At 45.8% G+C, this 14,307-nt stretch overlaps 1 protein-coding gene across 2 annotated transcripts in view; it reads left to right on the forward strand.

Moving 5' to 3' along the window:
* Window positions 1-374: 374 nt before the first annotated feature.
* Window positions 375-14,307, forward strand: part of LOC136648255 (enoyl-CoA delta isomerase 2-like) — a 46,622-nt gene continuing 32,689 nt past the window's right edge. The window contains exon 1 of one of the 2 annotated variants that reach the window (XM_066624363.1): window positions 375-619. In XM_066624363.1, the coding sequence (XP_066480460.1) occupies window positions 534-619 (86 nt within the window). In that variant the 5' untranslated portion in view covers window positions 375-533. The remainder of the gene's footprint in view (window positions 620-14,307) is intronic. The other variant, XM_066624364.1, reaches the window with a different exon arrangement.

The following is a 14,307-nucleotide window of genomic DNA, read 5'->3' on the forward strand; positions in this document are numbered from 1 at the left end:
TGAGTAGACACACTTAGGAGTGCACTGTCAGAACTTCCATGGGTGTCCAACAACTCCATTCTATGGCTGTCTGAGAGCCCAATGCTACGCATGTCTACTCAGAAGTAAGTTCCATTAGAGTTAATGGGGCTTCCTCCCAGGAAAGTGTGGACAGGATGGGGCTGTGAGTGCAGTTCGGGGGAGGGGGCACAACCAGGGAACCAGTCCCAGATGCCCACACAACGCTCCAGAGCGCGTATAGCCCTCCCCTTCCCTGAGGGTTCCCCAGACACTGTGACGTGCTCTCCCGGCCGTCACCTCCCTGCGCTTCCCTCAGTCCTGCCCTCGGTCCCTCCGCGGTCTCAGCTCAGAGTCACGCGTGGGCGCTGCAGAGCACCTCCACCGCGCCAAGCAGGCAGGCGCGCCCCGCAGCCAGCCCAGGAAGGCGTGCGCGCGGCTCCGTCACTTGCCGGGGCGGACCAGCCCTGCGTTTCTCCCGCGCTCATTGGCCAAGAAGGGGCCGATCGCCTCTGCCAGGCTCCTTCGTCGTGGGGATGGTCCCTGCTGCAGTCGCCGCCGGCGCCGTCAAGCTCCTGACCCGGAGTCCGCTGCGCCCTCGCCGCCCGCTCTGCGGGGTGAGGTGAGCGCGCCTTCCGGGCACTGGGAGGAGCGGGGGCTGGCAGGAGGGAGGGAGGCGTCCAAGAAGCCTCCTCCCGCGAGAGGTGGGGAGAGCGGCGTGTGCCCCCCTCGCCCAGTTCAAAGCCTCGTTGATCGGGCGCTTCCCTGCAGACAGCAAAGCTATTGCAGGGCCTGTTGTGCGTGGCCTTCTGTGCAATCTGTTATGTTCTGGGATCTTACATTTGCTATCCAGTTGTTTTTATGCTTATGAAACTGAAACATTCTCTAATAAAAAGTTAATCTGCTGCCTTCCAGCCCTATCCTATGCATGTCTACTCAGAAGTAAGTCCCACTAGAGTCAATGGGGCTTACTCCCAGGAAAGTGTGGAGAGGATTGGGCTGTTCCAGTGCTTGACTTCTTTCCAAGCCTGCAAGAGATGCTGGGGCTGACCCATGCCCGGAAATCAGTAACACTCACCCATCTGGAAACCCTTCTGGTAGCCACTCAAGTGTGTAGCTTCATGGTGGCGAGGGAAATGTGCCCCAGACCTGGTTGGAAACCCTTCTTGTTCCATGGGTTACACCATGGCGATAAAAACCTGGGCTGATCCCCCGTGAAGTTGCGTACTCCTCCGAAGTGGTGCCATCAAAAGTAGAATGGATATCACGCTGCAAGGGCACCATCCTACCCAACTTTCCAGCACTGAGGCAGCCTCGTTGCAGCCTCCAGGCAAGGGGACAAATATTCCCTTACCTTGACTGCCTCCACGCCACATGCTCTGTTGGCACGGCTGCATCAGTACTGGAAAAGTGGTTAGGATGGGCCCTACGTTGTGCCGGGGTTTCTGAAGGTTCATTCCTGGGAACCTTATGGTCCATTTGTTAGCAGAGACAGGGCTCATTTCCAAAATGTAGGTAGAATGGATGACAGTGAGCCACAAATAGGGGCAAAGTACATTTTCCCCATCAATAAGTAATTAGAGAAAGTCTGCAGGCATCAGGTATTGGAGGAAGGGAAAGGGCTTCTAGATCTGAGCTTGGTGTTTCCACCCACCTGAACCCCAGTCTCTCATTTTCAAGAAATGACGCAACATATCTTATTTTCCACAAGACATACCACAAGAATGTTCATGTTTCATCACTGGGAATCTAAGGGACAAATTCCACATACTGAATGCATTGTAGACCCTAATGTGTTTTGCTAAATTGCTCATAGGAGATAATCCAGATTGGATTGCAGCAGGGATGAAGCAAGACATTAAAGCACCTTGCCTCGTTTCACCTGATCCAAATCACACAGTACACACCCCTTTGCAGCTGCTATAGCAAGGAAAAACTATTATGATGTTAGGGTCATGTAAGGTGTTGGAGCCAATGAAGACTTAAGCATCCTGTGTAGATGGGCCCAAAGACCTAGTTCTCACTGAGGTGGTAAAGCTGCATCTGGACTGTGCCATATCAGATTGCAGGTGAAGACTAGTGTCATTTGAATACTTCTCAATACAAAAAAAATTACTGGTATCTTGTTTCTTACATGGAACAGGTATTTTGCATGGAAGATAATTCAACTTCATTATCTCCTGCTTGAGGTCTGAAGTGGTACAGCCCAAGCACCTACTGATTACCTCCATGAGAACCAGATCAAAATGGCAGATTGGAAATCTGGATCAGGACAAGTGGCACAATTAAAAAAACAATCCCTGTGCACTGCACAGTGTGCAGAGCCTCCATGAGAGATTCTCTTGGTCTTCTGCACACAGGACATCTCCCACTAGGCCTCAGCTGTGGTCTGAGCCCAACAGCAGAGTACAAGTCCGTTTCGGAGGCAGGCAGGCAGGGTTCAGAGTGGGTGAAGAGGCTGGTATAGACTAGAGTCAGGTCAGGGGTTGAAGTTCAGAAGTCACAATCCAGGCAGCAACAGAGACTTGGGCTGGAGGAGAGCAGGTACTTAGACAGATGGCTGGATTCCCAAAGGTGGCAAGAAGCTGAAGATATCTGTGGGGGTTACTCTTAGAGACAAGTTACTCAGATTTAGTGCCAAGCTTGAAAAACATAGGTCAGCCATATTATGTTTAGTTCCCAGTCCTAGTACTGCTGATGAGCAGCAGTACCTGTTTGGGCCTGGCTGCTAGAGACCCTGACCTAGAACAGAAATGAACACGCACACAGCTCTGCGCTTGAAACTGCCAACACTCTATGTAGGAAACACCAGTGTTCTACTCAGCAAACATATGTTTGTTTGGATGTATGGATCTGCTCACACTTGAAAGGAATAATGTATGACTTAATTTATGTTATCTTAAATTCTATATCCTGTCAGTCATGAGTCTCAGGATAACTAACAATATTGTATAAATGAGTAGAAAAGTAATATCCAGTTAAATCACACTACTGAGCCAAAATGTATAGACCCCTGTCAATTATATCATATTGGTTCTTTGCATAGTCCTGCAAGATCAATTTTATTTTTCTTCTGCTGATGGGGATGGAGGCAGAGAGGATCTGAACCGAGGATTTACACACAGGACTCCATACAACATCCATGTATACATTATAACATGTGATAATAATACCAGTATGTGTGGGTGGGTGCATGTTACTGTGTGTACACATGTTGAGGAGCCACAATTAACCTCAGTGTCCCATTGAATACACAGCATGCATGTATAATGATGACACACACAACTCTGTCTCTCCTTTTGATCTCAGGCCAAAGAGGTAATTGGAGGTCTTGAATCAAGAAGCAGCAGCAGCAAACCAAAGACAGAAAAAAACAACCTGTCCAGCAGATTTAAAAACCATTAGCCAGCAAGGCCCTGCCTCTAAGGAAGAGATTGTTACACCAGATTCAGTATAGTCAGTCCAAGATTGACTGATATGTGCTTATTCAGCCCTGGTGGTAGAATAGCCGTCTCTACAAGAATTTCTGTTAGAATGTTTCCGCCATAAGACCCTAGTGCTAAACCTGTGTTAAGGTTCAGCTAATGTTTTTATTCATCACAGAAATGAATGACCCAGAAATGCAGCTCTGGATAAACCATTTCTTGGATTGTTATCCCAGAATTGTTATCTTGATATATCTTCTGTCAGCTTGTTGATTGCTTGAGTCTTTCACAACTTACTGTGTTGCTTTATGTGTCTATAAACTCCATCCAGTATTGAGAACCCTGCTATTTGCATGATTAGTCCAAGAAGAAAGAGAGAGGAGGCATGAAGCCCTAGGTTTATTAGCTTCTGATTTGCCCCTTTATCATACAAAAGATCAGAAAGTACAGCAGAACTTGTTATCCCAGGATCATATGGGATAACATGACCATGCAAGAAGGGATGATAATAAGGGAGTGAATCTAGCACAGATCCGTAACTAGGGTGGCATATGAGGAGCACCTGCCCCAGGCGCTACACCAAGTGGGGTGTATGACTGCCTCCAGGCTCTGCCCTAGTTACAGAGGAGGCGCTGGTGGCTTCATGCACACAGTTCTTCTGTGGAGGCTGGGAGCCTCCACAGGAGAAAAAACAGGACTTGCAAAGCCACCACAGAGAGTGCCCCCTCTTATGGGGAGAACCTGGAAGTGACTGCCTTGAAACTTCTGGGTGCTCCCCAGAGGAGAAGGCACCTGAGGCTTAGTGACTGCCCCTTCCTCTGGGGAGATCCGAGAAGTGATGTCATGTGATGTTGGTCAAGGGGCAGTGCGTTACAGCTCTGATCCAGCATTAGTTAGAACTGCATTAAATTTAGTAGGTTTACAGGTATATAAACCATATTTGTAGGGCTATTTTTAAAGCAATCAAACCCTCTGACCGATCACCCTCTAGTTTTTCATAGTTGTCTCGAAACTAAGTGATAGATTCCATATAGCAACATTATGAAGTTTCAGGGATTGCGGTTTTTTGAATAGTGTCGAAGTTATTTTAAGCTTACAATTCAGGGTTTAATTACGGCGAGGACACCCACAGATGTTTTAGAAAATAAGTAATTGTAGGGTTCTCTGTTTCAAATCACAATGATCAAAGAGGTTTTTAGTATATAATTTATTTTTAAGTTTTAACAAAGAGGGAAAAGAAGAAAAATTATAGCTTTTAGGACATGGAGCACACAGACTTAGAATTAGCCTTATTCCCCCTGCCAGAAAATTGAGGTTGTCTTTGAACAAGAACTTATGAGTGCTTTATGGCTGCAGAAGCTGCTTAACCACAGTGGCATTCTGCACTTTCTGTGTTAGCCAACACTAATCAGATGCAAACAATAAAAGGAAGAATAAAAGTCCTGAACTTGTTTGTTGGCAACCTTCAGTCTCGAAAGACTAAGAAGAGCCAATCTACACATCACATGCAAGTGTGTGTTATAATAGCAGGATGGGCCTTTTAAAACTAGAACAGCTACTTTTAACAGGGGAGAATGGAGAAAGGTGCATGTGCATGTGTTTCCATGTGTAACTTCTCCAGTCCTTATTGCCCCTCTCAGAAGTAAGCTTTCCAGTTAATGAAGAACTAACAGACTTGACATTGTTTCTGTTAGTCTGGACCCAAAAATGATTCTAAAACTAGTACAGCTGAATCATCTAGTTAAAATCATAGAGTTGAAAGAGATCCACAAGGTCATCTAGTCCATCTCCAGCAGGTGCCTGTCAATCATCTGCTTGAAGATCTCCAGTGAGGGAGAACCCACCATCTCCTTTAGGAATCTGTTCTACTGTCGATCCACTCTTACTATCAAGAATTTCTTCCCCATGTCCAACCGAACGTCTCTTCGGTCATGCTCCCACAGTTTCCATTGAGAAATAACTATTTCTCCCTCCCTAATTGTACTAAATGGTGAAAAACAGACCTTATGGAAACCACTGGAAATATAGTACCACGAGTCAAAATCCATTGGTCTAATAGTGAAAATCTGTCCTTTCTGACTTACAGTGCAGTCCTAACTTTCACATGGAGCTGGAAGGCTGGCGGGCCAGTGCTGTATCCAGCGCAAGTTTTGGGCTGTCTGAGGTTTGACCTGAGGCAAGGGGAAACTTTTCCCCTTACCCTGGGGAGAGTAGCAGTGGCCCCAATGGGGCTAGTCGGATCTGCGCCACCTAAATTAGTGGTGCAAATCTGAGCAGCTTGGAGCTGCCTTGGGCCACCCAAGGACGGGGCTAGGATCTGGCCACTACCTGCCCACTCCCCCCCCCCCGGGAACATCAGCTGCCTACCCTCCTCCTGTCCTGAAATGATACCTCTTCCCCACCTTCCCCATGCCTTCGAATCCCCTGCACCAGCCAAGCTTGGCTGGTGCAACCTTACTGGGCTCCAGGGCTCGCACGGGTGTGGGAAGGCCAGCACACTTTTGTGACACTCTTTGGCCGGCACAATGAACTTGCGTCAGTTGAAGGAGCATTCAGGATTGTGTCTTTAGTTAACTGGAAGGTTCCACCACAGAGTCTTTGTACTGCTGAACTGTTTGGAGGTTGAACTAAAAAATTGTAGGTTGAACAAATGAGTTTAGTGCTAATTTAGAATGAGGTACATGCCATCTCTAGGAGGAAGAACATTTTCAAGGCTAAATGTAATACCAAGAGCACAGTGTAAAGATTAATCCAAATGGTATGCAACATTTTTTTAAAGTGAAAAAAATAATTTTTAAAAAATGATTTTTACAGAAAGATTATAGTTCATGAATTATCTGATGCTGTGATGTTATGCATGTTCTTGTTAAGTAAATGATGTTTATGCTACAGCAGAGTGCTCAAGTTTGTAGGCTAGTAACCAGATGCTAAATCTTTGTTCCATTATACTGCAATTGTCAGAATGGTACAATTTTATAGTTTGTGATGTCAAAAAATTAAAATGCCCATTCTGGAAACAATGCATAGGATCAGGTTGTAAAGCTGTTATGGAACGCTGCTGCAGCACAGAGCAGTCGGGGGTGGTGACAGAGACAATTCCAGTCGCTTTGGGATCATGTCATTGCTGAATGCTCAGGAGTTTGAGACAAGGCACAGGACCTTGGCAGTCCTCCATAGTCATGGGCAGAGCATAACAATGACAGAGTATTTAAGCAATGGGAGGCAGGAGGATGGGGAAGGTGTGGTCAAGAAGGAAGCAGACAGGGGAGAGCGGGAGGATGAGAGATTGAGGACAAGCATGAAGGGAGCACGGAGAGGCAGGAAGCATGGCCAAAAAAAGAGAGGGGAGAATGGTGCCAGAGGAAGCAAGAACATGGTGGTGACTAAGAGGGCTGGGCAGAGCAGGTGAGGGAAAGGCAGAAAGGGATGAGAATGGTGGGAGGAAGGAGAGCCAGGAAGAAGACAAAAGAAGAGAGACAAGGAGAGAGAGATAGAGAGAGAGAGAGACATGGGCTGGTGAAGACAGGAGGCCTGGGTGGAAGAGGCCTGGGTAAGGCAGGGATCCCAGAGACTACAAGGCCCAGTGACATCAAGGAGACTCCTGTACTCCTGTTGGCGTGTGGTTGGTCCCTCAGTTGGGGTTATAGGACCATCACTCAGCCCCTGTCCCAGGCAGTCCTGCCTATCCTGAACCTGTAGATTGCCGGACCTGAGAAGTGGAAGGGACCAGACAGCAGGGCATGGATAGGCCGCAAGGTAACTGACTGAGCCTTGGACTGAGGGATTCAGTGTGGGGGGAGTTTTGCCAAGGAAAACTCCTTAAAGATGTACCACAATCCCTGCAGTAAGATTCAGGCAGCTGTCTTGCCCACTCATATATCATTTTTTGCCTTATCAGTATAAAAAAAGCTCATCATGCCCTCCTTGGATGAGACAGACTGCAGGGGGCATATATAAACAATAGGTTTTTCAGATACTTGAAAACAATATTTCCATTACCAGTGGAACTCTCTCTCTCTCTCTCTCTCTCTCTCTTTGCATGCTGTCTGCTGAAACCAGTTGGGCAGGTGTTTGTTCTGCCTCATTTTGTACCCTGAATGAAATTGGCAGGATCAGAAGCCACATGCAATCTGATCAAATCAATGTTACCACTTCATTTGCTTATCTGCCTGGAATGTGACATGTATGGATTCCATCCTGCAGTCCAACCCCCAACCCCTAGGTTCCATCACATTGGTAGTTATCAAGCTGCCTCTGCTGGCTCATAGTAGCAGGGAAGGAGAAGACTTTCTTCCTGCTTCATAGAAATAATTGTACAGTTGTACACAACTTCAGTATAGAGTGCTTAAATTAGTGCTTAGTGTCAAAACGTTAAAGTAAATAGTATATTCCTATGAAGTAAATAATTTGTATAATAGATACCACGTGACCGATTGGAAAAGCAAGGGCATTCCTACTGGAAGACTGGCGTTGCAATTTTAGTGTGCATATCCTTTTCAGGTCCTTAATGCTGTGTCCAAAGTGCCATTCAGTAGTAAGTGTAGCTGGAGGACACAGGCCTGCTCTCGTTCCTGCGGTTTTGTTGTTTTTTCAAAGCAATCTCCTACCTTGCCTATGAGGAAAAAGTAAAGTGTTTGGGGCTGCTGCTTTATGTTTTCATGTTATGCTTGTATTGCTGCTATTTTATCCTTGTTTTATTTATAGTTCTTTTGTGTGTTTTTTTATGTTAGTCTCTTTGGGACCTGTGGGTCAAAGCAGGGGGTAGCCCAGTTTGATCTACCACCTAAAACAGCTGCAAATGTTGCCACCCATGTATTCATCCCACCAGTGTGTGTATAATAATAATAATAATAATAAAATGTATGTGTGAAAACCCACATCAAGCACCCACACATGTCAGCACTACCCACACACACACATGTGCACTAATGTGCATCACACAAGCATCCTCCTCCATCACCTTCTGCCCCTCCTCCTTTTAAAGTGCAGGGCCCAGAGGATCCCGCAAGTGAAGCCTGTCCACTCTCAGCATCTTCCCCACCCAGCCTCTGTATAAGAAACGGTAGGGGGGAAAGGCAGCATTCTTTCCCCCAAGACTGAACCCTCTCTGAATGAAAAGAGGATGAACGGAGCAGTTGTGCAGGGTGTGAACCGGGGGAGAAGGTTGGAGAGCACCCCTGCCAGTTTGCCACCTTCCACAACCTGCCACTCAAGGTGGCTGTTTTAATCAGCCTCTTGGATAGGCTGCCCCAGGTCAAAGGGGTACAAATACTATAAACAAACAAACAAGTGATACTGTACAGTTCTTTGTATACAGGGTCTATAGATCTCATAAACTGAAATTCTGTAATTAAAATATCTAAGCAGGTGTGCATCAGTTTTAAATTTAAATTTCTTACAACCCAGACCCCTTTGATGCAGCCACACTAGTGGAGCATGTGTGGAGGGGGAGTCCTGGAGGTCTCCATGAATTAGTTAGTTATGTCACCAGGCCAGCAGTTTCACCAGTGGAACATGTCTCCCATCGGCTGAACGGTTTGTTAGGATTGGCCCCTTGTATTATCAAATTGGTGCATGTTGTTTGGTGCCTCTGGAGGCCTCTTCCAGGTCATGCTAGGCCCACAACCCACTGCATTGGCCTCAGTGAACTTCAGAATGCATTAAGGAAGCTACCAGGAAATAAATCAGAAGTTTTCGGTGGAAATTGGAAATTGCTTCCAGTTGCTTCCTTAAGGTATTCTGAGGCCCATGGAGGCCAATGAGGAGGGTTGTGGGCCCGGCACAATTCAGAAGCAGCATCCAGAGATTCCCAGTAAGGCTTTGCAGTGAGGCTGTGAGCATCGGGTTGTGAACCCCTGCAAATCAGGTTGTGTTCTACCAATGGGTTGCTACCCACAGTTTGGAAAATGCTTCCTTAAAACATTAAGCAAATAATGCAATACAGACTCTGATCATCACAAGTCCTGAATGCAGTATTTTAGAAATACAGATGTTCTAGGTACCTCTGGCCTACTTCATGGACATCCTGTTCTACTGGATTTACAGGTTTGTCATTGTTTATCTCATCTGTTAGGTTAGGTACTTTTGCCTTGCCCTGCTCTCTACTTCTCCCTAGCACCCTTTGGAGAAACCTCTGATTTGAGGCACAAGTTTCAGTCCTTTGTATGCTAAAGAAGAAAGCAGGCAATGTAAACTGGTTTTGTTTTTTCCTTTTCCCCCTAAGTAAACAGCGCATGTGATGTATAATTTGCCTGCAGGGAAATCTGCTTTTGATGTTGGGGCTGGGTTGGAAATGATCATGCTGTTTTGTAAAAACTATCTTTTTTTTTGGCTTCCTAATGTGAATCAATATTTCTCAGTGTCTTTCAGAGAGTTTGGATCTATGCCATCAACATATAGCTTCAGTCTTCAAGTAATTTACCCCAGTACAATTCTATTGAATTGAGCTGTTTTGCTGCTGATCAAATGGCTTGAAGACTGCCGCTCCTACGAGAGCTAATCTTAAAGACACCGACAGTAGTCGACCTGAGATTACAATTGCTAGGGAAAAAACTAATGGGCTGTGTACTGTTACACAAAAACTAGCAGGTAAATAGGGTCTTTACTGCTTTGTTTGTTAGGGCTGAAAGAGTTTCTTAAAGATTAGATTGTTGTGGGAATTGAGCTGCACATTTTCCAGGGGAATCAAAATTGCTCTTTCAAGAGCGCTAAACATCTGTTTTGTCAATATTTGGGACTGTGTAGCATTGTTAAGAATGAAACATATGTACCTTTCTTGGAAATGTGGATTGCACAGAAAGCATTAACTGTAATGCCATGTAGTTTTCTATTCCAGTGATTTTAAAACTTTTTCCCTCCAGGGAACTGCTTTGTGTCATATAGGAGAGTCTGTGGAATGTGTTAAGATACATGCAAGGACTCCTTGTTAGGCCTGTTGGGCTTCACTGTTACTCTGTAGGAATGCACCCTAAGAACATAACAACAGCCCCACTGGATCAGGCCATAGGCCCATCTAGTCCAGCTTCCTGTATCTCACAGTGGCCCACCAAATGCCCCATGGAGCACACAAGGCAAGAAGAGACCTGCATCCTGGTGCCCTCCCTTGCATCTGACATAGCCCATTTCTAAAATCAGGAGGTTGCACATACACATCATGGCTTGTAACCTATAACAGATTTTTCCTCCACAAACTTGTCCAATCCCCTTTGAAAGACATCCAGGCCAGATGCCGTCACTACATCCTGCGGCAAGGAGTTCCACAGACCAACCACACGCTGAGTAAAGTAATATTTCTTTTGTCTGTCCTAACTCTCCCAACACTCAATTTTAGTGGATGTCCCCTGGTTCTGGTGTTATGTGAGAGTGTAAAGAGCATCTCTCTATCCACTTTATCCTTCCCATACATAATTTTGTATGTCTCAATCATGTCCCCCCTCAGGCGTCTCTTTTCTAGGCTGAAGAGGCCCAAACGCCATAGCCTTTCCTCATAAGGAAGGTGCCCCAGCCCAGTAATCATCTTAGTCGCTCTCTTTTGCACCTTTTCCATTTCCACTATGTCCTTTTTGAGATGTGGCGACCAGAACTGGACACAGTACTCCAGGTGTGGCCTTACCATAGATTTGTACAATGGCATTGTAATATTAGCTGTTTTGTTCTCAATACCTTTTCTAATGATTCCAAGCATAAAATTGGCCTTCTTTACTGCCGCCACACATTGGGTCGACACTTTCATCGACCTGTTCACCAGCACCCCAAGATCTCTCTCCTGATCTGTCACACAGAACCCCTTAGCCTATATGTGAAGTTTTGATTTTTTGCCCCAATGTGCATGACTGTACACTTACTAACATTGAAACACACCTGCCATTTTGCTGCCCATTCCACCAGTTTGGAGAGATCCTTCTAGAGCTCCTCACAATCACGTCTGGTCTTCACCACTCTGAAAAATTTGGTGTCATCTGCAAACTTTGCCACCTCACTGCTCACCCCTGTCTCCAGGTCATTTATGAAGAGGTTGAAAAGCACCGGTCCCAGGACAGATCCTTTGGGCACACCGCTTTTCAGCTCTCTCCATTGTGAAAATTGCCCATTGACACCCACTCTCTGTTTCCTGGTCTTCAACCAGTTCTCAATCCATGAGAGGTCCTGTCCTCTAATTCCCTGACTGTGGAGTTTTTTCAGTAGCCTCTGGTGAGGGACCGTGTCGAATGCCTTCTGAAAGTCCAGATATATAATGTCCACGGGTTCTTTCGCATCCACATGCCTGTTGACCTTTTCAAAGAATTCTAAAAGGTTTGTGAGGCAAGACTTACCCTTACAAAAGCCATGCTGATTCTTGCTCAGCAAGGCCTGTTCGTCTATGTGTTTTGATATTCTATCTTTGATGAGGCATTCCACCATCTTACCCGGTATAGTTGTTAGGCTGACTGGCCTATAGTTTCCCGGGTCCCCCCTCTTTCCCTTTTTAAAGATCATTGTGACATTTGCTATCCTCCAATCCTCTGGCACCGTGGCCGTTTTGAGAGACAAGTTGCATATTTTAGTCAAGAGATCAGCAACTTCGTTCTTTAATTCCTTAATAACTCTTGGGTGGATGCCATCTGGGCCCGGTGACTTATTGATCTTTAATTTATCAATGAGGTCTGAAACAACCTCTATCTGACATAATTCCTTGGTCAGGAGGGGGCATTTGGGCAGTGGTATCTGCCCGAGGTCTTCTGCCGTGAAGACAGATGCAAAGAACTCATTTAATTTTTCTGCCATCTCTAAGTCTCCTTTCATCTCCCTTTCCCTCCCTCACCATCCAGAGGGCAAACCGCTTCTCTGGCTGGTTTCCTGCTTCTAACATATTTGACAAAGCTTTTATTATTCCCCTTAATGTTGCTGGCCATGCGTTCCTCATAGTCTTGCTTGGCCTCCCATATCACCTTCTTATATTTTTTTTTGCCACAGTTTATGTTCCTTTTTATTCTCTTCATTAGGGAAAGACTTCCATTTATGGAAGGAAACTTCCTTGCCCTTTATGACCTCTCTAACTTGGCTGGTTAGCCATGCGGGCACCCTCCTGGACTTTGTGGAACCCTTCTTCCTTTGCGATATACACTTCTGCTGGGCCTCTATTACTGTTGTTTTAAGCAGCCTCTATGCATTCTGGAGAGATTGGACTCTTTTTACCTTCCCTTTCAACCTCCTTCTAACCAGCCTCCTCATTTGAGGGAAGTCCGCTCGTCGGAAGTCAAGGATTTTTGTGAGAGATTTGCCTGGTATACTTCCCCCGACGTGCATGTTGAAACGGATCACAGCATGATCACTGTTCCCCAACGGCTCAGGAACATTGACATGTTTAACCAGGTCCTGAGTACAGCACAATATTAAATCCAGAGTCACCTGTCCTCTGGTGGGCTCCATGACTAGCTGCTCTAAGGCACAGTCATTTAGCATGTCAAGGAATCTGGTCTCCTTTTCATGACCAGAACACAAATTGACCCAGTCAATATGAGGTTAATTGAAGTCCCCCATGATTACAACCCTGTCCCTCCTTGTCACCTCCCTGATCTGTTTCCTCATTTCAAGGTCCCCTTCCGGTTTCTGGTCTGGAGGGCAATAGTACCCTCTGTAGGAAAGCACAATGTCTTGCTGATGGTAGTGGACAAACTATTATATGTTTCTTTGTTACAGTATCCTACCTTTCTCAAAGATTCAAGGCAGTTTCCATAGGAATGCTAACCATAAATCCCTTTTTTCACTGGGTTTTAACAAGTATTGTTTCATGAGAGAGATTCACAGAACCCTCCATTTCCCCAGTTGTTTCCCTTCATAGCACAGTTGTTATCCTGGCTTGCCACTTCATTGCACTTCCAAGTTTTTGCAGGCAGCTGCAAATCATGCCTCAGATCAATTCTCAGATGTTATTCATTTCTTACCAACTGACTCCTCTGCATTCCTTCACACTGTACTGCAGAGATCCATCAGTGGCTTCAATCTCCCATCCAGGGAAGCTTAATTCTGTTTAGCTTTTTCAGGCAAGGCAACAGATCAACCTGCAGACCACAACTCCTTCAGGGAAGCTTGTCTGCTGCAATTTGTCTTTGTGGAGTACTCTGGACTCAGCTGGTACCAGACTGTGCCAGGCCTTGGGGCAAGGTCAAGATCTGAGTCTCTAGGTTTGGGCATCCCCATAGCTTATTTGAATGACTGTAGGGTTGGCTGGCAAGTGAGACCAGGTTCATCAACCTTCAGAGGATGGAGTTGGAGGAGATGCTGGCTTTCTCCCAGACCCCTAAGGTAATAGATCACCTGGGAAAAAGCCTAATTTGCTGGAGGTGGAGAAACACTTGCATGAGTTGAGACTACACAGACTCATCACCCCCCCCTTCCCACCAGCCAATCAGACTTTCTCCAGGCATTTTTGCAGGGATCCTGGGAGAAAGCTCATTGGCTGCCATGCAAGTCTTGCACCATACAGGACTAGAAAATAAAGAGTTGTACAATGACTCTGTATTTGGCCTCTGTATGTGCTTATGGAGATAAGAAAATATAGTCACTGTGCAACTCAATATTTTCTAGTTCTGTATTGCCATGATTTGAGTGGTGTACCTTCATAGGCCTTTCACAGTGATGGCATCAGTGGTGTAGCTAACAATCGTGTAATCTGGAGCCAAGCTCAAAATGATACCCTGGAAGTGACATCACACCCAGGCTTTTAAAAAAGTGAAAATTTCACTTTTTTAAAGTGAAAAGGAAAAATTCACATCCTTACCCTAGTAGCTTGCCACCCACTTGCTGTGCTGCCTCCTCTCATAGGCTCTCCCCATATTAACACCTTATTGCTGAGGTATTCAATCTGTGCGTCCTGCCTCCCTAGTGAGGCGTGGCTAGCCTCCAG

The sequence above is a fragment of the Tiliqua scincoides genome, chromosome 4 (assembly GCF_035046505.1).
Source record: "Tiliqua scincoides isolate rTilSci1 chromosome 4, rTilSci1.hap2, whole genome shotgun sequence".
Classification (NCBI taxonomy): Eukaryota; Metazoa; Chordata; class Lepidosauria; order Squamata; family Scincidae; genus Tiliqua; species Tiliqua scincoides.